General features: G+C 46.0%; 3 protein-coding genes across 4 annotated transcripts; 2 read left to right on the top strand and 1 right to left on the bottom strand.

Annotated features, from left to right (window-relative positions):
- Positions 1 to 1,324: 1,324 nt before the first annotated feature.
- sid1 (secreted immunoglobulin domain 1) lies at positions 1,325 to 2,774 on the top strand. 2 transcript variants are annotated; one of them, XM_069722434.1, is made up of 3 exons: positions 1,325 to 1,378; positions 1,480 to 1,683; positions 2,271 to 2,774. In XM_069722434.1, exons 2-3 carry the CDS (start codon positions 1,644 to 1,646, stop codon positions 2,630 to 2,632), a joined length of 402 nt encoding a protein of 133 aa, XP_069578535.1. In that variant the 5' UTR covers positions 1,325 to 1,378; positions 1,480 to 1,643; the 3' UTR covers positions 2,633 to 2,774. The 2 variants fall into 2 exon arrangements, with proteins under 2 accessions (XP_069578535.1, XP_069578536.1); XM_069722435.1 differs by having other exon boundaries at positions 1,454 to 1,683.
- Positions 2,775 to 5,884: 3,110 nt separating this feature from the next.
- On the bottom strand, positions 5,885 to 25,366 carry LOC138635111 (calcium/calmodulin-dependent protein kinase type IV). The gene is made up of 11 exons (XM_069722438.1): positions 24,538 to 25,366; positions 21,733 to 21,811; positions 21,169 to 21,231; positions 20,794 to 20,876; positions 17,460 to 17,532; positions 15,545 to 15,635; positions 14,869 to 14,943; positions 14,611 to 14,686; positions 12,997 to 13,123; positions 10,471 to 10,623; positions 5,885 to 10,219 (listed from the first exon to the last, which is right to left on the bottom strand). The coding sequence occupies exons 1-11, from the start codon at positions 24,642 to 24,644 to the stop codon at positions 9,707 to 9,709; spliced, it is 1,440 nt and encodes a 479-aa protein (XP_069578539.1). The 5' UTR covers positions 24,645 to 25,366; the 3' UTR covers positions 5,885 to 9,706.
- Positions 17,722 to 18,717, top strand: LOC138635087 (salivary glue protein Sgs-3-like; the record flags this gene model as incomplete). Its single annotated transcript, XM_069722399.1, has 1 exon — positions 17,722 to 18,717. A coding segment is annotated over one exon (996 nt), but the record flags the coding sequence as incomplete, so codon positions are not given.
- Positions 25,367 to 26,903: the final 1,537 nt, after the last annotated feature.

Genomic DNA, 26,903 nt, shown 5'->3' with positions numbered 1-26,903 from the left:
CGAGGCTCAACAGGAAAGCAGCTCACATGGAAAGTTTCGTTTCTGTGAGAGAGAGTGTGTGTGTGTGTGTGTGTGTGTGTGTGTGTGTGTGTGTGTGTGTGTGTGTGTGTGTGTGTGTGTGTGTGTGTGTGTGTGTGTGTGTGTGTGGGGGAGTATGTGTGTGTGTGTGTGTGTGTGTGTGTGTGTGTGTGTGTGGGAGGGGGGGGAGTATGTGTGTGTGTGTGTGTGTGTGTGTGTGTGTGTGTGTGTGTGTGTGTGTGTGTGTGTGTGTGTGTGTGTGTGTGTGTGTGTGTGTGTGTGTGTGTGTGTGTGTGTGTGTGTGTGTGTGTGTGTGAACCTGGATGACCTCACACTCAGAGGATGAAGAAATGAAACAGAAAGGAAGATGAGAGACAAGAAAACAAAAGTCTCCAGCAGCTCTCACTCTTTCCTGACATCCTGCCAGCTGCTGGCACACCAACTGGTATGCACAAGCCCCGCCCCCCTGCCACACAAAATGCCCCTCCCTCCTTTCTGTCTCTGATTGGCTCAGAGCATGCTCATGGTTCGGAGCAATGGTCTCTATGGCTCCAGGAAACAAACAACATCTCTATAAACATCTGTAAATTCCTGCCAGGCTCTAACCCCCCTCCCCCCCAGGAGAAATAACTCCCAGCAGGGTTTCAGTGAAAAGTTTACTGATAGTAAACAGCATCGATGTCTCAGCTGGAGACAGAAGAGAAAAAAACAAGAAACCAACAATCAGCAAAGATATTCTGAAGATAGAAGAAGAGATAAAACTCCCTAAAGAGTCCTTTAATAGAGGAGAAAACCAGGGAAGAAACTGTAAAAATCCAGCAGAGAGGGAAGGACAACGAGGGACAGGTGGAACTGATCAGGGGGGCGGGGCAGAACAGAACCTCAGAATGTCCCGGTGGAACTTCGGTGTTGACAGTCTGACTCTGGGGGACGAATTCACAGTGACACAAAGAAAACCCGCCTGGTGTCTCCTGACCTGACGCCTTCTTCTTCAGTCTTGGACAGTGAAGCTCCGCCCCTCTTGAATACGTGATGTCATCACACCTCGCCCGGCAGGTTCACTGAGCTGCAACTGAACTTCTGGAACAGAAACCTCTGATTTCAATGAGTTATTTGTTTCTGCCGTCTCTGCAGCGCCCCCCTGAGGCAGGAACGATCCATCACCTCACTATTACACCAGTGATGAGTCTCAGCGCCTCCTGCTGGTCAGTCACACTCTGCACCTCCAAACAGACAGCAGTATTAATACAGTCACATATTTACATCATTAAACCAGTTTGAGTTTTTAGATAAAATGCAAAAGAGGAAAAAGTAGAGTCTTTACATGTGCAGAACACGCTGCCCTCTGGTGGACTGACAGGTGCGTTGCAGGCTTTGGTCTGATTTAGTTTCACCTATGAAACTATAAAACTTTTTCTGTGACATAATTTATTAGTTTTTACTTACAAACACAATACGCAGAAAACCTTCAGAAAAACATCCTGCAATCTGAGATGAGAAAGATTTTCTGGAACAAAGAATCTATAAAACGAGGATGAAAAGAGGAAGAAGCGTCTCTGCAGACGTCGGTTGGAGTTGGAGACGCTTGACGAGCAGCTGCAGGACGTCTCCGTCCATCAGTCACGATGTCTCCGACCGTCTGGACGCTCGTCTTCGCTCTCAGCGGTGAGTTCACCTTCAAACAGCTGATTTATACTTCAAATCTCTTCAAAATAAAACTTCCTATCTGCAGGATTTAAAAACATTTGATCTGAAATGTTTTGATGAAACTCTGAAACAAGAAAATATTTCAAAGCTGACAGACGCTTGAAAGATGAACATTTATTAGATATTTTTAGAAAATATGAACAAACAAAAATCTCTGTTTTCTGTCATTAAACTAAATCTAGTTTTTTGGACAAAAACTCGACATTTAACTTGTTTTTTACTCGTTTATTAAATTTTGTATTGTTTTCAACAAATTAATTTATATTGAAAATAATCTATAGATCCCCTTATGGAGAGATTATGTTTTCCTATTTTTATTATTATAATGAATAATATGTGTTATGTGATCTTTTGTCATATTCACCCTTTTTCTTTGAGATGACGACTGAATTTCCCGACAGTGGGATTAATAAAGTCAATCTTATTTTATTATATTGACTTTCTCCTCATATTTTTTCCACTAAATAATTTTCTCTTCCATAAAATCATTTCCTAAGTTTTGAGTTGTTTGTATATCTTGTTTACTTGTTTTTGTTGTTTTGTAGGTTTTTGTTGTTGCGTGGTGGCTCCGCCTCCTCCCACCGTCCAGGTGAGAGTCGGGGAGGACGCCGTCCTGCAGTGCCCCCTACTGGCCGTCTCTAACGTCTCCTCCATCCCCTCCGTCCTCAGCTGGTACCGGACGGTGCCGGGCCGCCGCCCCGAGCTGCTCCTGTCCGTCCGGTCCTCCGCCGGTTCTGCGCTGACGTACGGAGACGGACTCGGACCCCACAAAGTGTCGCCGGCCGCCGGCGGCTCGCTGCTGCTGCGGCGATCCGAGCGGAGCGACTCGGCGGTTTATTACTGCGGCATCAGCCGGGGGGACGGACGCCAGGACGGCCCGGCGGCACAGAAACTCACCGGGAGGTGATCCGGGTCCGACGGTCCGCTTCGGCCACGTTCACGTTCTCATTTAGTTCTTCTGATTTTTATTTTAAATGTTATTTCAGAGAAGAGAAACATCCTGAAAACACCTGTGATGTCACAGATCAATAAACACACCTGAACTCTGATTATTGATCACGTTGATTTATTGATTATATTAAAGCTGATTCAGCTCATATTATCATTATACAAATATTTATGACTGACATTTTTTAATGGATTGAAATAAATTAAAAACAACTCTATGATCCAGTTTTGTGGCACAAAAGTAGAAAAATTAAACAATAAACAGTAAAAACATTTAAATAAAATGTTTTCAACTTCATGAGATAAAAATTTTTTTTTTTTAAATCTAAAAAATGATTAGAAATCATTTCATATTTTTTCAATTTAAAAATCAGGTTCATGACTTTAAATGGATTTAAATTTAAAATGTGTTTGATATTTTCTGTTGATGAGAAACTTTCAGCTGTTTGACGGTTTAACTGGAATCTGAAATAAACAGAAAACAGGAAACTTCGAAGTGATCCCAGAGCAGCTCGACTTCTCTGCTTCAACAGTTTCTCACTTCTCCATTTCCCAGAAGAGGAAAAAGTCTCCTGGTTTCAACTGAAGACGAGTTTGAAGACGATGAAGAGCGACGACAACAACAGATCTGCAGACGGACGACAGAAACACTCGTCTCATCTCAGGTAAAAGAACTAAAACAACTTATCTTTAAAGACAAAAGTTTAGTTAGTTATTGTTTTTGATTCATATTTTTTATATTTATTATTACAAAAACATGATGACATTTGTTTGGATTTTAATTAAAAAAAAGTATTTAAACATCATCAGAAGTATAATTTTTTAAAATCTTTTAAAGTTAAAAATCTGATGAACTTTTATTCAAATTAAAATCTTCACTGAGAAATTGTTTTTGATTATAAACTTGTTATTTGGGCAAAATAAACATAATTATGAGGACTTCTACTTAAAATGAAACAGCACAACTAAAGTTATTTTCATTTAAAGGTTTTACTTGTGATTTAAAACAATGTTAAACTGTTTCACAAGGACTTTTATTTAAGGCAAAAAAAAAAATCATAAGTTGGATCAAAATCACTTAATGCCATTTTCATTTAACGTTAAAAAACATGTTGGATTTTATTTAAGGTAAAAAAAAAACATGACTCATCATTTTGCATCATTTGAACTTTTAATAAACATCAAGTATATTTGTGTTAATGGAAATATGCAGAAGATGTTTTAATATCTTTAACAACATATTTATTTTATTCCCAGCTGAACTCCTCTTCATCTTCAGTTAATCGTCCTCCTGATGGACTCGGCTGTGACCTTCCTCTTCCTCTTCGTCTTCCTCGCCGGGTGAGAAATGAGGTGTACTGCTCCTTTAACACCCCGAAGTGTTGTCGGTCGTCATGACAACAGTGTTTCCCGCTGCAGGAGTTGCTCCGCATCTTTCTCGACGGTCTTCAGCTCCGGGACTCGGCTGCTGGTGGACGGCGGCGGCGAGGAGACGGACGACTCTGACGAAGATGATGCTCCTCTTCGTCGTCGTGACAACACAACAGGTGCGCCTTCACTGTGTTCTCATCACCGTTGCTTTTATTCAGTTTCTGGAGGATAGCAGCAGAGGATCATGGGAACTGTAGTTTCTAATATAAAATAATACAATCAGTAATTTAAATTTCTTTAAAACAAGAAATCCTTCATAATAAAACAAGTAAGAACACGTTAAAGAACAAAAACAGAAAAATAAGACTGAAATTATAACAAACAAACATCACAACAAAAACGAAGGTTTAAGAAGACGTCGGTTCTGCTAAAGTTCTGCCCTCCATTGTTGTCCGGTGTGTTTGGGGTTAAAGGTCAAATTTAAATCTCAGTGAAGAGTGGAACGACGCTGGAGAGGTTGTGAAGGTGTTTCGGGGTTTTTACCGCCGGTTGTGTCGTCTGAAGATCGAAACACGTTGTGAGTTTTTCAAGTTTCAGGTTTTTAACAGCGTCAATTAAAAAAACGGCAAATGTAAAAAAATACTTACTCGGTATACTTCTCGGGTCAGTTTTAAAGAGATAAATTCACTGATCTTAGTTGAAATAAAGTTGAGTATCGTCTGCGTACACGTGGAGATGGATGTTGAGTTTTTCAGGTTTGTAACTTGATGAAGACTGAAAATGGAACCGGGCCGAAGACGGAACCCTGAGGGACGCCACGCCTGGACAGTTCAACTAAAACATTATTTAAACCATTTCAAATAAAACTTCCTCCTCAGATCCATCGGTTGAGATTTTCTGCCCGGTCTGGTTCCCTCTGGATCCAGGATCTCCTCCCCTGCTGGTCTGCCTCCTGACCAGACTGAGCTCACCAGTGCAGGAGGTTCTGTGGTGGCTCGATGACACGGTGGCGATGAGCTCGGGGGGGCCGTGGACCCGGTCGGAGGGGGGCTACAGCGCCACCTCAGTGTGGGAGGTGTCGGCGGCCGACTGGAGGTCCACGTCCTCGTACTGGTGCGGGACCATCCAGGATGGACGAGCGCACCGACAGAAACTCTGCTCACAGGACTGACGGGGGGCTCCAAAGTCGCAGGTTCAATTCCCGAGAGACCGTTAGCTTCATCACACGGGATTAAAACTTTATTCATCATTCTTACAAGGACTTTTATTAAAACTCTGAACCCATCAACCTGCTGATACTCACACCTTTTAACATTTGTTTAACAAATAAAAATTAAATAGACCCCCGTGTTGATTTATAAAAACTATCAATCGATCTCATGCTTTGATTGTTTAATCAATAATTTCTCCAAAAGACGGCGGAATTCTGATGTTTTCACGTTGCATTTTGAGGACTTTTAACAAAGATTAAAAAACATTTTGTATGAATTGAAATGTGTCCAAATATTTATGTTCATGACATAAAAAGTAAATATCAGAGTTGATGTTGAAGATGAAGAAAAACAAACGACTAATTTTCTGTCAGATAACGTTTACTGTACATGTGATGGGCACCAGGTCCGGGACCTGGTCCGGGACCTGGTGCCGGACCAGTCCTGCCGGTTCCAGACTGTCTCTGTGAATCCGATGTGATCAAAGGAAGTTAAATTATACATGCAGAAATTCACGCGTCGCTTCATACGTCGTCTGTCAGAAATAAAAAAAAGGTACGAGTTTACTCATCAAACACAAAACAAACATTTACAGTTTAGCCCCGCCCACCTCAACCCCCCCCCCCCCGACCAATCACAACCCTCCTTAAATCTCCATCAGCTTGATAAATAGAAGCAAAATATTCATGTTTGTACAGAAGAGTATAGATGCAAATCAAATATACAGTTACATGCTTCAGACAGAGAGTTACCCAGGGTGACAAGTTACACACCTGTTCAGGTGTGACACGTCTGTGACACGTCTGTGACACGTCTGTCCAGCAGAAGACTCATTAAATGAGTTAAAGAGAAACCAAACAAACTGGAGTCACATGTTCAGACGTTTGGTTCCTCTTTAAAAACAAGAAGCCCTTTAAAGGACGAACGTATTTCACTTTACAATCCAGGATTTCCTACGGTGGCTGAGACGGAACAAAAAGCTCAGAGACACTTTTACTCTTCGTTCAGACTGCAGGAGAATCAGATCTTCACTGTTATTTACCACAAACGTTATGAATCCTCCAGTTCAGATTCTATCCGTCACCATCTTGTTAGTTCAGAGCGGTTTGGAGCAGGAAGTGACCATATTTGGACGAGCTGGGGGAGGAGCCAGCGGTGCATCTGACCGATCTGATCGGAAACCTGACGATACTACGTCCCGCCCACCGATAGCTGTAACCTGACTGCACCACAGGCCTGTCAATCAAACAGACACGCCCCCAAAACCAGGTCTTCTTGAATCTTCTTTTCTAATGAATGAGGGATTATTTTCAGATGGACCTCCAGAAAACTAATAAGAAGGAGTGACTTTAGCTAACAACACCGAGATAACTGATGGACACATTTTATTCACTTTGGATTTGATGAGAGAAGTTGAATGGGAGTCTATGGAGCCGGAGGCTTTTTGGAGCCGACCTCTAGTGGCACTCGCTGGTATTGCAGCTTCTGCATCATGTTTCAGAGATCTGGATCTGATGAAAAGTGACCTGAACTGCAGTCTGAAGGAGGTGAAACTGCATTTATGGAACATCCTGAAACTCTCAGTGAACCAGAAACCAGTTTAACGCTGATGAACTGTTCATAACTAGTTCCTTGATGACTCCAGGATCAGTTAACAGATCTGAGAACTGCAGGTTTTAAAGGATTTTCTCAGCCCTCCGTCCTGATTGGACCGTCTGGGCCTCCGTAGTTTTGTGTATAAATCTGTACTTTATTATTTTTTTGTCTGCTCGTCTTTTTTGTTTCCTTTCGGGATCGTTCTGCGTCGTTGTGTTGACGTTTTGGAAGCCCTCTGTACAAAAAGAGGTAGAACGTGTGGTTTCAGATCGGATGAGAGGGTTTCGGATTTCCAACAAAGGTCAAAGGTCAAATTTGTTGATGTTTTTTGTTTATTTTAAAGGAGCTGGGTCTTGAACACGTGGAGCCGTGAAGATGTCGGTAATAACTCTACGACCGGACTACGGCGTGAACGGTGGAGCGAGTCGCCGCCGATAAGAGTGTAAACAACACAACGTTTACTAGAAGCTCACGAACACGACGAGTGACTCAGCTGAACGCTACTCACGGCGCTACGCTAGCTACTCACACGGCGGCAAGAAGACCAAAGTCAACGGGCGGCGACGGCGGCGAAGAGTCGAAAGGATAAAAACGTCCGGAAGAAAACTGCGAGTTTCTCCGATCGAGAGTTTCACGGCAACATTTAAACGTCCGAAAGCGTCTCGACGCGCACGCTCGAAGAAACGCACACGATGCAGAAGAAGAAGAAGAAAACCGGAGAGACCGAGCTGCTCCGTCCGTCCTTCACGTCCTTCACGTCCTTCACGTCCACCAAAGTTGAATAAAATACAATCGGTCCACTCCGTCCGACGAAACGTTCACCGTCCGAACCACGAGAAGAGGAAGTGGGAGGAGTCTGTTTGTCCCAGATCAGGACTTAAAGGAAAAGTTCATCATTTCAAGAGACGCTCAGACGGACTTCAGTCTCACGTTTGTGTGTCGAGTACGAAAAAATCTACCAAAACCCGCCGACCGGCTCGTCCGGCGACGGCGGATCATTTATCAACTCAACGCAAATTACGTTTCAGTTGTTTGTTAAATCTGCGAGATGTCGTTCTTCACTGGTTCGTTTAAATCCTGACGATGTTTTGTTTTTTATGATTTACGTCCAAAAACCGACTTCATGCAGATTCACTTTCAGGCCTCTCGGTACATTTTTGGGGTTTGAAGACGTTCATGATGCCGCAGAGTGAAGAAATAAGAAATAAGAACAGACTAACAGTCGACTGCAGGAGACGTCAGCTACTTTCCGTCTGGTTTTTTTAAGGTGCAATATATATATATTTTTTTTTTAAATTCCTCAATGGACAATACAGAAAACGTGCTAAAAAAAAAAATCACAAAAATCATCTGATTTTTAAAAACAAACTGACGAAGTGCAACGTCAACTTCCACCGGTGAATAAACGACGTACACGAAGCATCGTCATCGTTCGTGGCCCCACGGCGCCCCCTCTTGGTGGACGCTTGAACTGAGGACACAGCCACGCTCGTTGTTTCCCTGTTTCCTGTCTTAATGCTAAGCTAAGCTAACAACATCCGACTCCACACACATACTAAGAAACTGATTTCCATCTGAGTGTCGTGACAGGTGGAAATAATCCAAAGTGTTCGTCGGTGAACGACAGAACGAACGTACGACCGAAATGAAGCTCCACGTTCAGATTCCTCGTAGAACAGATCGGGATCCGAAGATCGATCGGTTTCAGGTTCTGAAGTTCATTTTCCACCTGGTTTCAACACGTCGTCGAAACCTCACAGAACACGTAGAAATACATTCGTGTTCATAACTTTAATAAGTTTCCTTCAAACTGTTTCACGAATCTCTTAACGTACGACTTTGGCGTTAACTCGACCAACCGGCTCAGAGATGAGAATAAAAACTCAGAATGTCCCTTTAATTCCAGCCGCAAACGATCAGACGTCACGTCCCGATAATTCACATCGTAGCCACCGATGCGGCGCTTCGTTTACGTCGTAAACACGCTAATTTATTTGAGCCGTTTAACGTCTGTGGTAAGAAAAACAAACTGGTTTCTGATGATTCAGAAAAAAACACACGTGGAGTCTTGTTGACGTATAAAATAATTCAGAGCTAGCTGGTTAAAATGACATTTGTAAATAAATTATTTTAAAGGATTGAAATTTAACACAAGAACTTTAATATTTTACCTTCTTAGAGTATACAAGTATTTGTTAACGTTATTATCAAGCAAGCTAGCTTAGTGATGCCGACTAAAGCGAAGTCGTTAATGGAAGTGAACATTTATCGTGATTATAACAGTGAACCATGTGATGAAGTTCATTTAAAGAATTACTGTTCATTTTTTATGTAAAACAAAAAGCCGTTAAAAATCCTCTTCCCGGAGAAAAGAGCTAATTAGCTCGTTAATCAGATTATTAAAATCTACGAGAAGAGACACGCAAATATTTGGATGATTTTGTTTGCGGCCAGTAAAACGAGCACATCGCATTAAAACTACAATAACTTCATGAAACACGGACGAAGGCTGTTTTTTATGTATAAATAAACAAAATCTTTACTTTCTGTCCACGTTAAAAAACCTTTGCGTTGTTTTCCTCACCACAGGATTGGAGCAGATAAGTGCTGATGTGGGACAAATGTTTTAATACTGAAAAGACAGAACATCTGTTCACCTGCAAAAACACCTGTCGACAGCTGTTAGCATGTTAGCATGTTAGCCTGACAGCGGAGCTACAGAACTGGAAGTTGCGATGATTCTGGTTCGATGTTTTTGGTGTAATTTGGTCCCGAAACGTTAATGTGATGTTTGTAAAGAGCCGATCGAAGGCTGAAATGAACTGTGACGCATCTCTGGTTTTTTTGGGGAGTAATCACTGGCAGTGGGCGGTCTTACTGGTAGGCTCCGCCCCCGGTATGAAACCGTTGCTTAGGTTGTTGGGACTTGGGGGTGTGGCCAGCGCAGGCGTGGCCGCGACTCTCGGGGAGGACTCTATGACAGAGAAGCTCTTCCGCGGCAGCCGCGGTTGGACCAGCACGGTTTTGGGGATGACGGATGCCTGTCGCGACCCGTCGGCACGCAGCGGTGGTCTGGAGGGGGCGGGGCCTGTGAGCGTGACATCAGAGCTGGGTGGTTTGGGGCTGCGTGGGGGCGGGGGGCTGAGGGCACTTTGGTCTGCAGGCTTCGACTCAACTTCCTGCGGCACCTCCTGGTCCGGCGTCGGAGCCTCCTTGTCTGTGGGGGCGGGGCTTGGGGACTCAGGAGGCGGGTCCTGCTGCATGCTGCTCTGCCTGGAAGTCCCCGAACCGGGAATCTCACAGCTGTCGGTGCGACGCCGCGAGCCCTCGTGCATCCGGCTGGTGGCCACGACGGCCTTCATGGCAGCCTGCCGACAGAAAACATGATTTGTTTTATTTCGTGAGCAACAAACACGGAGAATTTTCCCGTCAACTTCCCGACTGGAACAACAGGAACAAACAACATGACATAAACACAACGTGGCGTCCAAACTAGAGCGTTAAAAACGCCCCGAGACTTCTAGTTTCCTCAGAGATGTTAGAAACGTTCTCGAGTTCCTGAATTAAATGAGAAGTTTAGTTTTGAGTTTTCCGTGTTTCCGTCCGCCGAGTGACGAACCTTCAGTTTGCGTCGAGCGTTGAATTCCTGCAGTTTCCTCTGAGTCGTGTCCATGTGGGAGAACCGGGCCGCTTTACCCAGAACCCACGGATGGAGCAGAGCCTCCCGGACACTGAGGCGCTTCTGAGGGTCGAGAACGATCAGCTTACTGACCTGCAGACGGACGAAGACACGAAGACATGAAGACACGAAGGCACGAAGACACGAAGACACAACGGCACGAAGACACGAAGGCACGAAGACACAACGGCACGAAGACACAAAGACACGAAGTCACGAAGACACAACGGCACGAAGACACAAAGACACAAAGTCACGAAGACACAACGGCACGAAGACACAACGGCACGAAGACACAAAGACACAAAGACACGAAGGCACGAAGACACGAAGACACAACGGCACGAAGACACGAAGGCACGAAGTCACGAAGACACAACGGCACGAAGACACAACGGCACAAAGACACGAAGACACAACGGCACGAAGACACGACACGAAGGCACGAAGACACAACGGCACGAAGACACGAAGGCACGAAGTCACGAAGACACAACGGCACGAAGACACAACGGCACGAAGACACAAAGACACGAAGGCACGAAGACACAAAGACACAACGGCACGAAGACACGAAGACACGAAGGCACGAAGTCACGAAGACACAATGGCACGAAGACACGAAGGCACGAAGTCACGAAGACACAACGGCACGAAGACACAACAGCACGAAGACACGACACGAAGGCACGAAGACACAACGGCACGAAGACACAACGGCACGAAGACACGAAGACACAACGGCACGAAGACACAAAGTCACGAAGACACAAAGACATGATGGCACGAAGACACAAAGTCACGAAGACACGAAGACATGAAGACACGAAGGCACGAAGACACGAAGACACAACGGCACGAAGACACGAAGTCACGAAGACACAACGGCACGAAGACACAACGGCACGAAGACACAAAGACACGAAGGCACGAAGACACGAAGACACAACGGCACGAAGACACGAAGGCACGAAGTCACGAAGACACAACGGCACGAAGACACAACGGCACGAAGACACAAAGACACGAAGTCACGAAGACACAACGGCACGAAGACACAACGGCACGAAGACACAAAGACACAAAGACACGAAGGCACGAAGACACGAAGTCACGAAGACACAACGGCACGAAGACACAACGGCACGAAGACACAAAGACACGAAGGCACGAAGACACAACGGCACGAAGACACGAAGGCACGAAGACACAACGGCACGAAGTCACGAAGACACGAAGGCACGAAGACACGAAGACACAACGGCACGAAGACACAACGGTCACGAAGACACGAAAGACACGAAGACACAACGGCACGAAGACACGAAAGACACAACGGCACGAAGACACGAAGACACAACGACGAAGACACGAAGACACGAAGGCACGAAGTCACGAAGACACGAAGGCACGAAGTCACGAAGACACAACGGCACGAAGACACAACGGCACGAAGACACGACACGAAGGCACGAAGACACAACGGCACGAAGACACGAAGACACAACGTCACGAAGACACGAAGACACGAAGACACGAAGGCACGAAGACACGAAGGCACGAAGACACGAAGGCACGAAGACACGAAGCCAGGAAGACACGAAGTCACGAAGACACGACGACACGAAGTCACGAAGGCACGAAGACACGAAGACACGAAGACACGACGGCACGAAGACACGACACAAAGGCACGAAGACACGAAGGCACGAAGACACGAAGACACGACGGCACGAAGACACGACGGCACGAAGACACGACACGAAGGCACGAAGACACAACGGCACGAAGACACGAAGGCACGAAGTCACGAAGACACAACGGCACGAAGACACAACGGCACGAAGACACAAAGACACGAAGGCACGAAGACACAAAGACACAACGGCACGAAGACACGAAGACACGAAGGCACGAAGTCACGAAGACACAATGGCACGAAGACACGAAGGCACGAAGTCACGAAGACACAACGGCACGAAGACACAACAGCACGAAGACACGACACGAAGGCACGAAGACACAACGGCACGAAGACACAACGGCACGAAGACACAACGGCACGAAGACACAAAGTCACGAAGACACGAAGACATGATGGCACGAAGACACGAAGACACGAAGGCACGAAGACACGAAGCCAGGAAGACACGAAGTCACGAAGACACGACGACACGACGACACGAAGTCACGAAGGCACGAAGAAGACACGACGGCACGAAGACACGAAGGCACGAAGACACGAAGACACGACGGCACGAAGACACGACACGAAGGCACGAAGACACGAAGGCACGAAGACACGAAGGCACGAAGGCACGAAGACACGACCAGATTCTGACTCGTGTAGTGATCTAAGTCATTCAAAACTCAAGCGGCTACGTACAAATCCAAGTCCTTTCTAGACTAGTCCAAGTCCTACTAAGACCTTCCTAAATCCAGTCTCAGGTCTCTGGAAGAACTCACCAGGTCCTTGGCGTTCAGGGACACGTCGTCCCACCACGGAGACACAAACTCGTAGTCGCAGTTGAGGATGCGGCTGTACATGTACTGATCACCCCGCGGGTCGAAGAAGGGCTCGAACCCGCAGAGTCTGAGGAACAGGAAGTGGTGAGGGAAGATAGTGAGAGTACTTCCATAAAAACAGCCCTTCAAAACAAAAGAAGTCTTCAAGTAAAATAAAACATAAATATCTTCAAGGAAACTAAAAGGATGCCGATGATGTCAAATCACTTTTAGTGCGTCGTGATCGACGGCTGTTACATCAGAAGCATTTGAACGCACCATCAACACAAATGATGACAGTTATGAGACAGACAGAAGAAATCCATCCTGACGTGTGTGTGTGTGTGTGTGTGTGTGTGTGTGTGTGTGTGTGTGTGTGTGTGTGTGTGTGTGTGTGTGTGTGTGTGTGTGTGTGTGTGTGTGTGTGTGTGTGTGTAAGTGTGTGAGTGTGTGTGTGTGTGTGTGTGTGTGTGTGTGTGTGTGTGTGTGTGTGTGTGTGTGTGTGTGTGTGTGTGTGTGTGTGTGTGTGTGTGTGTGTGTGTGTGTGTGTGTGTGTGTGTGTGTGTGTGTGTGTGTGTGTGTGTGTGTGTGTGTGTGTGTGTGTGTGTGTGTGTGTGTGTGTGTGTGTGTGTGTGTGTGTGTGTGTGTGTGTGTGTGTGTGTGTGTGTGTGTGTGTGTGTGTGTGTGTGTGTGTAAGTGTGTGTGTGTGTGTGTGTGTGTGTGTGTGTGTGTGTGTGTGTGTGTGTGTGTGTGTGTGTGTGTGTGTGTGTGTGTGTGTGTGTGTGTGTGTGTGTGTGTGTGTGTGTGTGTGTGTGTGTGTGTGTGTGTGTGTGTGTGTGTGTGTGTGTGTGTGTGTGTGTGTGTGTGTGTGTGTGTGTGTGTGTGTGTGTGTGTGTGTGTGTGTGTGTGTGTGTGTGTGTGTGTGTGTGTGTGTGTGTGTGTGTGTGTGTGTGTGTGTGTGTGTGTGTGTGTGTGTGTGTGTGTGTGTGTGTGTGTGTGTGTGTGTGTGTGTGTGTGTGTGTGTGTGTGTGTGTGTGTGTGTGTGTGTGTGTGTGTGTGTGTGTGTGTGTGTGTGTGTGTGTGTGTGTGTGTGTGTGTGTGTGTGTGTGTGTGTGTGTGTGTGTGTGTGTGTGTGTGTGTGTGTGTGTGTGTGTGTGTGTGTGTGTGTGTGTGTGTGTGTGTGTGTGTGTGTGTGTGTGTGTGTGTGTGTGTGTGTGTGTGTGTGTGTGTGTGTGTGTGTGTGTGTGTGTGTGTGTGTGTGTGTGTGTGTGTGTGTGTGTGTGTGTGTGTGTGTGTGTGTGTGTGTGTGTGTGTGTGTGTGTGTGTGTGTGTGTGTGTGTGTGTGTGTGTGTGTGTGTGTGTGTGTGTGTGTGTGTGTGTGTGTGTGTGTGTGTGTGTGTGTGTGTGTGTGTGTGTGTGTGTGTGTGTGTGTGTGTGTGTGTGTGTGTGTGTGTGTGTGTGTGTGTGTGTGTGTGTGTGTGTGTGTGTGTGTGTGTGTGTGTGTGTGTGTGTGTGTGTGTGTGTGTGTGTGTGTGTGTGTGTGTGTGACCGGCAGCGAGGTGTTGATGGACTCACAGGATGTAGAGGATGACGCCCACCGACCACATGTCCACCTCGGGGCCGTAAGCATTTCCTCGCAGGATCTCTGGAGCTGCAGGCAGAGAAGTCGTTGAGCTGCCAGATGGCTGAAAGAAGCTCTGACTGAGAGCTTTGAGAAATCCCACAGAGCAGCGGGTGCATGAACCCATCACTCCCCACCTCCGGAAATCACAGCAACACAGATGAATACTTCTACTACTGCTACTACACCTTCTACTGCTACTGTGTACTTACCGCAGTACCCCGGAGTACCACATACGGTCTTCATGGTCACCTGGTCGTCGATGATCTTGGAGAGACCGAAGTCGGCTGGAAGAGAGAATATTTCCTCATTAGACATTTTTTAAAGTCTCTCGGTGTGTTTCCTGTTTCTATTTAAGGAGCGGTGGAGGCTGCAGGTGGAGGCTGCAGGTGGAGGAGAATGTGTGTGAGTCTTTGAACCAGAGGAGTTGGCGGAGGCTGAATGTGAGCGTCCTCCGTCTGTAACTGTTGGCCGGCGGCTCGACGGCCATCTGGATGCAGAGTCGTCTCCAAAAATCAACTCTGTTCTTTTCTATTTTATTCTCACGTTAAAACTAAAATATCCAGGGAGCTGATATTGTTATTGAAAAGGTTTTGATGCGTTCAGGGACTGCAGGAGCTTGAGAATACTCCGATACTGGAACACTATTTGTCTCCGGGTTGTTTTCCTTTGATTTGAGGAATTTATTTTCGATAGATAAAATTCAGAACTGAAATAATCAAGTTTTTTCAGTCAGTTTGTTTGTTGTTTGTTTGTTTGAATCAGTCAGAATCTCCCAACTGTGCTGTTTCACTGAATGTCTCCATGACGACAGTTTTTGTTTGTGTCCCGTCGACGGATGAACTTCGAGCTCCTCAGGTGTGGACACGGTGGCCTCTGATTGGTTACCTATCTTCAGCGGGGCGTCCAGCGACAGGTCGGCGTACAGCAGGTTCTCGGGTTTCAGGTCGCGGTGCACGACGCCGTTCTCGTGTAAATACTGAAACACACGAGAGAAACACGAGTCGTGTTACTGAAGCTGTGACAGAAAGAAGAAGAGCAGCGAACAGGCGGGAAAAGAAAAGGCCTTCAGGTGAGGCGGGGGGGGGGCAGGAAGTACTGAAACAGAGTTAACGGACAGATGGCCTCCTCCTGGGGGTGGAGAGAGATGGGGGGTGGAGGGGGGGGCAACCACCAGGACCGGTCATGAGGACGGACCTCAGAAATACTGAAAATAAATATAAGTTATTACAGACAGTGAACTCACCACAGATGCTGGACTGTCCTACTGTTGTTATAGACAGTGAACGCAGCACTGCTTTGTGACTGACGCTGCAGATTAATACCACACTCACAAGAAATACAACTGTAGTGTGTACTCCTAACACACACACACACACACACACACACACACACACACACACACACACACACACACACACACACACACCCATTACACACACGTATAAGCAGGCGTATGTTTCTCTGGGTGGTGAATGTAGGTCAGCTGTGGTCAGTGTGTGTGTGTGTGTGTGTGTGTGTGTGTGTGTGTGTGTGTGTGTGTGTGTGTGTGTGTGTGTGTGTGTGTGTGTGTGTGTGTGTGTGTGTGTGTGTGTGTGTGTGTGTGTGTGTGTGTGTGTGTTAATCCGGTTTTAATCTGTTCAGCAGCAGGATGGAAGCTGCTGTTACATAAGAGACCTGCAACCACTGCACGCTGCTGCCATGTGCAACACCTGCAACTAAACACACTCCAGCAACTTTAATAACAACAGCAACACCTGCAACTACTACAACTAAATCAATGACAGCAACTAAATGCAGCAACTACAGCAACTATATACACATGCAACTATTAACATAATTTCTTCATGTTTTTTTGGTCTTCAAATTGATTGTTTCTTGTTGCCGTTTCCATGACAACGGGAGAATGAAACCACTAAAAATGATCAATATTTCTATTTCACTGATATAACTTATGTTCATGTTGATATATTAGTTGTTTATTCCAACAGTTGCCGTGACATCATGAACACAGCCAAACCCTGAAGACAGATGTGCTCATGAAGACGCTGGGTTTGTTTCCCCCGAGCTCGTCTCGTCAGACAGACGTCCTCTCAGCCTATAAGTGTTTTCACTGTGATAACTGACGAACTTCAGAAGATGATTTCTCTCATGTTGTCAACAATCACACGTCATTCTGATTCACTGACTGTTGTGTTAGCATGTCAGTGAACGCCTCGTGGTTCTTATTCTGGCCTGTAAATATGATTTTGTGCCAATTTAACGTTTGATTAAGTCTGCAGAGAAACAGGAACACTGATTCATCGGCCGGAGGAGGGCTCACACCTACATGAGAAACGAAAACTAGATTTGTCTCCAAGCAGCGAGAAAAAAGAAGGAAAAAAAATCTACTTATGTTGGAGCTGAAAACATTTTCTGTCCTCATAAGAAGTCAAATCCTTTTTTATTTCAGATCGATTTCAGCTTCCTGTTTAACAGAACTCCATCAAAGGTGATGTGGAAGTGTTGAGATGATGTCACACCTTGTTCACACCGACCCACTGGAGTCAGATCTAAAAACAGCCATTTTATGGCTGAGGTTTGGTGTGAGGCTGCTGGGACTGAACAGAGAGCTTCAATCTAATCAGCATAGAGACAGAAGAAAATAGAGGACAGTGTTTCTGTAGTTCCTGTCTCTGCCTGTAGAGGACAGTGTTTCTGTAGTTCCTGTCTCTGCCTGTAGAGGACAGTGTTTCTGTAGTTCCTGTCTCTGCCTGTAGAGGACAGTGTTTGTGAGTCCAACAGAGTAAATGCAGCGTCTTACCGCCACGGCCTCCAGGATCTGTTTGATGACGTGGGCGGCGTCTCTCTCGCTGTAGTAACCGCGCTCCACGATCCTGGAAACAAGAACGCGGTAGAAATATCACATGACACAAACACGGAGATGTAAAACACATCTGAAGATTCACACCTGTGGTTTTATAATGATCTGCTCTCTGATTGGCTGATCTACATGTTGTCTGTTTGTTTTACCAACAGTGATGTAAGAAAACAGCTGGATCTGTTTCTGACTTCCTGGAAAACAAACTGCTGCAACTACAGCAACTAAACCGACAGCTGCAACTACAGAAACTAAACCAACCGCTGCAACTACACAAACTAAACAAACTAAACCAATCGCTGCAACGACAGAAACTAAACCAACTAAACCAACCGCTGCAACTACAGAAACTAAACCAACTGCTGCAACTACAGAAACTAAACCAACTAAACCAACTGCTGCAACTACAGCAACTAAACCGACAGCTGCAACTACAGAAACTAAACCAACCGCTGCAACGACAGAAACTAAACCAACTAAACCAACCGCTGCAACGACAGAAACTAAACCAACTAAACCAACTGCTGCAACTACAGCAACTAAACCGACAGCTGCAACTACAGAAACTAAACCAACCGCTGCAACGACAGAAACTAAACCAACTAAACCAACCGCTGCAACTACAGAAACTAAACCAACTGCTGCAACTACAGAAACTAAACCAACTAAACCAACTGCTGCAACTACAACTAAACCGACAGCTGCAACTACAGAAACTAAACCAACTAAACCAACCGCTGCAACTACAGAAACTAAACCAACTAAACCAACCGCTGCAACTACAGAAACCAAACCAACCGCTGCAACTACAGCAACTAAACCAACTAAACCAACCACTGCAACTACAGAAAATAAACCAACTGCTGCAACTACAGCAACTAAACCAACTAAACCAACCACTGCAACTACAGAAACTAAACCAACCGCTGCAACTACAGAAACTAAACCGACAGCTGCAACTACAGCAACTAAACCAACTAAACCAACCACTGCAACTACAGCAACTAAACCAACTAAACCAACTGCTGCAACTACAGCAACTAAACCAACTAAACCAACCACTGCAACTACAGAAACTAAACCAACCGCTGCAACTACAGAAACTAAACCAACCGCTGCAACTGCAGCAACTAAACCAACCGCTGCAACTACAAACCGACTGAAACTACAGAAACTAAATGCAACTACAGAAACTAAATAAACTGCTGCAACTACAGCAACTAAACCAACCGCTGCAACTACAGCAACTAAACCGACAGCTGCAACTACAGAAACTAAACCAACTGCTGCAACTACAGAAACTAAACAAACCGCTGCAACTACAGAAACTAAACAAACCGCTGCAACTACAGAAACTAAACAAACCGCTGCAACTACAGAAACTAAACCAACTGCTGCAACTACAGAAACTAAATAAACCGCTGCAACTACAGCAACTAAACCAACCGCTGCAACTACAGCAACTAAACCAACTAAACCAACTGCTGCAACTACAGCAACTAAACCAACTAAACCAACCGCTGCAACTACAGAAACTAAACCAACCGCTGCAACTACAGAAACTAAACCAACTGCTGCAACTACAGAAACTAAATAAACCGCTGCAACTACAGCAACTAAACCAACCGCTGCAACTACAGCAACTAAACCGACAGCTGCAACTACAGAAACTAAACAAACCACTGCAACTACAGAAACTAAACAAACCGCTGCAACTACAGCAACTAAACCAACTAAACCAACTGCTGCAACTACAGCAACTAAACCAACTAAACCAACCACTGCAACTACAGAAACTAAACCAACCGCTGCAACTACAGAAACTAAACCAACCGCTGCAACTGCAGCAACTAAACCAACCGCTGCAACTACAGAAACTAAACCGACTGCTGCAACTACAGAAACTAAATAAACTGCTGCAACTACAGCAACTAAACCAACCGCTGCAACTACAGCAACTAAACCGACAGCTGCAACTACAGAAACTAAACCAACTGCTGCAACTACAGAAACTAAACAAACCGCTGCAACTACAGAAACTAAACAAACCGCTGCAACTACAGAAACTAAACAAACCGCTGCAACTACAGAAACTAAACCAACTGCTGCAACTACAGAAACTAAATAAACCGCTGCAACTACAGCAACTAAACCAACAGCTGCAACTACAGCAACTAAACCAACTAAACCAACCGCTGCAACTACAGAAACTAAACCAACCACTGCAACTACAGAAACTAAACCAACTGCTGCAACTACAGAAACTAAATAAACCGCTGCAACTACAGCAACTAAACCGACAGCTGCAACTACAGAAACTAAACAAACCACTGCAACTACAGAAACTAAACCAACTGCTGCAACTACAGAAACTAAACCGCTGCAACCAGCTGCAAACTACAGAAACTAAACCAACCGTTGCAACTACAGAAACTAAACCAACCGCTGCAACTACAGAAACTAAACCAACTGCTGCAACTACAGAAACTAAACAAACCTAAATAAACCGCTGCAACTACAGCAACTAAACCGACAGCTGCAACTACAGAAACTAAACCAAACTACAGAAACTGCTGCAACTACAGAAACTAAACAAACAGAAACTAAACCAACCGCTAACTACAGAAACTAAACCGACTGCTGCAACTACAGAAACTAAACCAACCGCTGCAACTACAGAAACTAAACCAACCGCTGCAACTACAGAAACTAAACCAACCGCTGCAACTACAGAAACTAAACAAACCGCTTCAACTACAGAAACTAAACAAACCGCTTCAACTACAGAAACTAAACAAACCGCTTCAACTACAGCAACTAAACCAACCACTGCAACTACAGAAACTAAACCAACCGCTGCAACTACAGAAACTAAACCAACCGCAGCAACTACAGAAACTAAACCAACCGCTGCAACCACAGAAACTAAACCAACCGCTGCAACTACAGAAACTAAACCAACCGCTGCAACTACAGAAACTAAACAAACCGCTTCAACTACAGAAACTAAACCAACCGCTGCAACCACAGAAACTAAATAAACCGCTGCAACTACAGAAACTAAACCAACCGCTGCAACTACAGAAACTAAACCAACCGCTGCAACTACAGAAACTAAACCAACCGCTGCAACTACAGAAACTAAACCAACTGCTGCAACTACAGAAACTAAATAAACTGCTGCAACTACAGCAACTAAACCAACCGCTGCAACTACAGCAACTAAACCGACAGCTGCAAGTACAGAAACACCTGCAACTAAACGGTGTGAACGTACCGGTCAAACAGCTCTCCTCCGGTCACCAGCTCCAGAACCAAAGCGATGTCAGTGTCCGTCTCAAAGATCTCTTTCAGCTGAATCTGCACCGCAAACAAAAACAGGAAGTTTTATTCATAATCGACAGTTTAATTAAGATCAGAGACACAATAGAATTTAAATAATATGACTAAACTTGATTCATTACTTGGACTAGTCCACTAAAGACTTGATTCATGACCTAGACTAGTAGCCAGATTCTGGTATTGATACACATTTAATATTCAGAACCAGATTTCTTTGTGTTCATGTTATCTTGTTGTCTTATTACGATCAGAACCACTCGTCTCCATGGCAACACTGCCGGTGGCGCGGAGAGAGACGTCGGATACTCACGATGTTCGGGTGGGAAAGACGCAGCAGGACGCCGATCTCTGTGCGGACGATTTTCTTGTCGATCTGCAACAGAAGAAACAACGTCAGAACGAACACGTGAGGAACGACTCGAAGAACCAAGATCAGCTCAAAGACCAGAATCAGAACCTCCCCGACGGACCGACGATACACCGATGAGCCAAAACATGATGAACGCCTGGCGGCTCTACCGGACCTCTGAAGGTCACCGTGGTAACAGGAATTGAGACGTCAGCAACGGATCCTTGCACGAGACGTGTTCCGGTCCCGCCGTCGAACCTCTGCTGGTAGGTTGGTAGTCCATACGGCACCGAACCGGCAGCACCCCGTAAGGTTCTGGAGACGCTCCGGTCCTGGCTCGGTCTTTACTCCGGCCAACTCCTTCCACATCCAACAACCGGACTTTGAGAACCGACCTTTCCCGAATTCGACGTATCGCTTTGTTACAATATAATCAAATAAATATAATATAAATAACATAAATAATGTTTTGGCTCATCGGTCTACGGTTGCGTGTCAACGGTCCGACTCGCGGCACCAACTGACCGTTTTCTTGAGGACTTTGACAGCGAAGGGTTTCTGGGTCTGTTTCTCCTCACAGCGGTACACGATGGACGTCGCTCCTCTGAGAGAAAACAGGAGAACCACAGCGTTAGACCGGGAACATCTGAGACCATGTCAGGGACATGTCGGGGACATCGTTAGATCAACTACAGGAGGTCAACTCGACTGGCAGGGAACCCTTAACGTCACTGAATGAATCAGGCACCAATCAAACTGGTTCCTTCTGGTACTTCAAACTGGAAGAAAACAAGACTTATTGGTGTCGAACACGTGGTTCCACCGGAGGGGACCACTTTGCCCCAGGAACCATACCTGTGCGGGAGGCGGTACTTTCTGAAGGTTGGGAACTTTTGGGGTGGTGCTCTTGGATAATTAGGACGGAGAAGCCCGATTCTGCGTCTGACGATTCACTTTAACACGACAGCGGACTGATTTGTTGAATCTCTCAGGTCGTAAAGTCCCGGAGGAAGTTTTTACTCCTGGAAAAGTTCCTGTACATCTGTGCTTAAAGGGAAACTTTGGTATTTTTAAACCTGGACCCTGTTAACACCAGACAGTCCACCAGAGGGCGTCAGTGTCACGTTTTGTTCCGCTTAAGAGTGAAAAAGTTCACACTCGTATAACCGGGTTAGAAGAAGGAGGTCATGTGACGAAGTCTCAGTGATGAAGGAGGTTTGGGACAGTCAGATGAGTCGAACCATCAGTGATGTCATCAACCATCAGTGATGTCATCGTTGGTTTGTGAACGTTATGAATCCTCCAGTTCAGATTCTGTCCGTCACCATCTTGTTAGTTCGGAGCGGTTTGGAGCAGGAAGTGACCATATTTGGACGAGCTGGGGGAGGAGCCAGCGGTGGATCTGACCGATCTGATTGGAAACCTGACGATACTACGTCCCGCCCACCGATAGCTGTAACCTGACTGCACCACAGGCCTGTCAATCAAACAGACACGCCCCCAAAAACAGGTGTTCTTGAATCTTCTTTTCTAATGAATGAGGGATTATTTTCAGATGGACCTCCAGAAAACTAAGAAGAAGGAGTGACTTTAGCTAACAACACCGAGATAACTGATGGACACATTTTATTCACTTTGGATTTGATGAGAGAAGTTGAATGGGAGTCTATGGAGCCGGAGGCTTTTTGGAGCCGACCTCTAGTGGCACTCGCTGGTATTGCAGCTAAAGACACTTCTGGATCAGAACCATTTTACAGACCTGAAGCTACGAACACTTTTATATCCAGGCTGTAAATATTACTGAGGTAAAATCACGTATTTGAACCGAAACCATCTCATCCCAACACTAACCACGTGGTCTCTATCGGCAAACCTAACGCAGCTTTCTTTTCACGCAGAGGCTGATCGTGACACTGACGCGGTGCCCTCTGGTGGACTGACAGGTGAATTATACGCTCTGGATGAACGTATGTGCACTAAAAGTGTTTGTTTTTCCTCTGATAAGATGAGCTGAAGTTAGTTTAGTTTAGTTTTAGTTACGTTTTAAGGCTCCAAAGTGACGGAAACATGACCGTCTGTAAAACTGTGTGTTTAGAGGGATCTGGTGCTCTGCTGGGACAGATGGAAGAAACAGATCCATCTGAAAAAAGCAACCACACACACACGCACACACCCAGTCCTGGCCGGTCTCCATGGCAACAGGACACCTGGTAACAGAGCTGGTGGCAGCGCGTTCGTTCACACGTCTGAAATTCACGGCTGACATGATTTTGCTGTTTCTGTCGTTCTAACTGAGAGTGTTTTTGTTGTTGTTTACTGGGATGACAACAAACAAAAAGCACCACAAACAACGTGCACCGACACCACAGAACACTAAACAGACCAACACGTCGACAGCCTGCCGGGTCGAGAGGCGCTTTCAGCTCAATGCACCGAAAGTAACAAAAAGTAAAAGTCCTCATCGTCCAGTAAAACTCATGTCCTCGTGTACTAATATTCAGACCCTGGAGGGGCCCTGACCCTCAGGTTGGGAACCACTGCACTGAAGTATAAAGTAATTAATGATTATTACAGTAAAATGTGCAGAAGTTTTAATTATTCAGGATCAATAATCTGATTTATTTTATTGTTTCAGTCACATGGTGACTAATAATTTACTTCCACAGTATTTGAACTGCAGTACTTTTACTTAAGTTGTGGTAGTGATGATATTACTGCATGTTTGTTATTGAGGCGGATGTTTAACTGGATTGGTGTTTTTTCCTATTTGGTTCATTGCATCCAGAAAACAAAAATTTGCCAACATTTTCACATTTTTAAAATAATAGCAGGAAAACATGCAAAATATTGATTAGAATATCAATAAAGAGCTGCAATGTCTGTAAAAATGATAAAGATCCAAGAAATATTCATAATTTTTCTACATGCTTCATCTCAAATATCACACGTTAAATACCGGACCAGAATCTTTTTTACTGTTCTGAAAAATATAATTAAATAGGCTGTAAAATACCTGAAAACATTACGATAAAAATCTGTAAAATGTCTCAAAAAATGTTGTAAGATCCCACAAAGAAAAATATATTTTTTTACACCAAATATTCAATTTTGTTTCGTGTCCCGAAGAAACCTCAGACTATTTATCTTTAAAAAACCCAGTGGGTTCTCATCGGTCCACGTTCAGAACCAGCAGGAACCAGCCAGGTTCTATTGGTACCTGACTGAACTGAACTGAAACTACCGGCTGGTTCTGAAGTGTTTATGAAGTTAATCCTGGACTGAGCAGGACCACTTGGACCCCTCACGTCCCCCCAACATTGTGGTCCAGACCTGCCCAGCTCGGAGCTCAGGGTGTAGAACTCCTCCACCGTCCCGTCCCGCCTCGACCCGTCCACCCAGAACTCCACCGGCTCCGAACCGGGCCGGGACGTCGGCATGACGACAGCAGAACTCCCCCCAAAACCAGCACTGAGAAGAACCGGAACCGAGTCCAAGACCACACCAGGACCGGGGGCCGGTTCAGACCGGGTCAGACGTGACCCGATCAGAACCAGGAGCGAAGTAATCCAGATCAGATCTCAGATTTAAATCCAGCTCGGTAAAACCCAGATTAGAGAAGCAGAGGGGGGATGATTCATGATCCTGATGGGCTTTAATCCAGACCAGCAGGAGGAGGAGGGGGAGGAGGGGGGGTCCGCCTGCACCCTCAAACTCTCAATCAGGACCGTTTATCTGCAGGAAAACACCGAGAGACCAAAACTACAGCCGGAGCCCGGACACGGAGCCCGGACACGGTCCAGTCCGGACTGACGCGGGAACCCTGACCCGCACGCACCAGCTCCAGATGTGTCGCAGCTCCCAGCGGGCCTAAAACCCTCTCAGATGTCGGATCGGTTCAGTCCATCACCCTCCTGCTGGTCCTGGTCGGAGTATTTCCGTGTTTTCACCGGGAGAAACGGACCGTCCGTCCCTCCGGAGCCCAGCAGCCTCCCGATGGAGATCCAGCCCGCACAGCCGTGACAGCAGCACCGGAGCGCGGGGAGCTTTTCACCGGGAAACACACGGCCAGAGCCGGGCTGTCTCGATACGGGATGTCGGTGCTCGATGCTCGGGGGTCTGATTCCCGGGCAGGGCTGCTCCAGATGTCCGCTGGATCTGCGGAGAGAGATTCTGCTTTAATCTCACAGCCCCGCCCCTCTGTCACCCCGCCGGCCAATCACAGCCGTGTACGGCGGCCAAGCCGAGCTCCCATTGGACTGCCGGGCTGTCAGTCAGTGAAGCCGCTGTCAGCAGCCTAAATACAGAAATAACCTAAATACAGAAATGTACATTAGCGTGACATCTGGAGCCTTTGATCCTGCGGGAAACCCGCAACTCTCACACTGTCACACGTGACCTGCTGCAGGGAATCACACCGTGTAATGCACATCTTTAATTGATGTTTTGTTTCAGATATAGATTGTATGTTTACAGGGTTATTAGTATGTTATGTATAATATATGTGACAGTCAAAACTGACTTTTACTTTTTAAATCACACTCTGACTCCTCAGAGACTTTTCATCTGAGAAATAAAAAAATGTTAAGATGAAGAAAAGCTTCAATCACATGACCTCAAAACAACCTAAAATGTAAATATTTATCTCCCATTAATACCAAAACACTTTAAAATGAATTTAGGGAGCCATTAATGAACATATTTATTTCACATTTATTAGAATATACAACATTCTTATGATTCTGTACATTTTGACAGACAAACAGCAGCACCTTAGCAACCACCCAGCAGTACCTTAGTACCTTAGCAACCACCCAGCAGTACCTTAGCAACCACCCAGCAGCACCTTAGCAACCACCCAGCAGCACCTTAGTACCTTAGCAACCACCCAGCAGCACCTTAGCAACCACCCAGCAGCACCTTAGTACCTTAGCAACCACCCAGCAGCACCTTAGTAACCACCCAGCAGCACCTTAGTAACCACCCAGCAGCACCTTAGCAACCACCCAGCAGCACCTTAGTACCTTAGTAACCACGCAGCAGCACCTTAGCAACCACCCAGTAGCACCTTAGTAACCACCCAGCAGCACCTTAGTACCTTAGCAATCACCCAGCAGCACCTTAGTACCTTAGTAACCACCCAGCAGCACCTTAGCAACCACCCAGCAGCACCTTAGTAACCACCCAGCAGCACCTTAGCAACCACCCAGCAGCACCTTAGTAACCACCCAGCAGCACCTTAGCAACCACCCAGCAGCACCTTAGCAACCACCCAGCAGCACCTTAGTAACCACCCAGCAGCACCTTAGCAACCACCCAGCAGCACCTTAGTAACCACCCAGCAGCACCTTAGCAACCACCCAGCAGCACCTTAGCAGCACCTTAGCAACCACCCAGCAGCACCTTAGTACCTTAGTAACCACCCAGCAGCACCTTAGCAACCACCCAGCAGCACCTTAGTACCTTAGTAACCACCCAGCAGCACCTTAGCAACCACCCAGCAGCACCTTACCCAGCAGCACCTTAGCAACCACCCAGCAGCACCTTAGCAACCACCCAGCAGCACCTTAGCAACCACCCAGCAGCACCTTAGTAACCACACAGCAGCACCTTAGCAACCACCCAGCAGCACCTTAGTAACCACCCAGCAGCACCTTAGCAACCACCCAGCAGCACCTTAGCAACCACCCAGCAGCACC

Source organism: Brachyistius frenatus, unplaced genomic scaffold, assembly GCF_029030835.1.
Source record: "Brachyistius frenatus isolate BFR_SWC_R1_liver_20210118 unplaced genomic scaffold, ASM2903083v1 Contig_291, whole genome shotgun sequence".
Taxonomy (NCBI): domain Eukaryota; kingdom Metazoa; phylum Chordata; class Actinopteri; family Embiotocidae; genus Brachyistius; species Brachyistius frenatus.
Note: the sequence above shows the minus strand (reverse complement) of the source record. Positions and strands in the feature narration are given on the sequence as shown.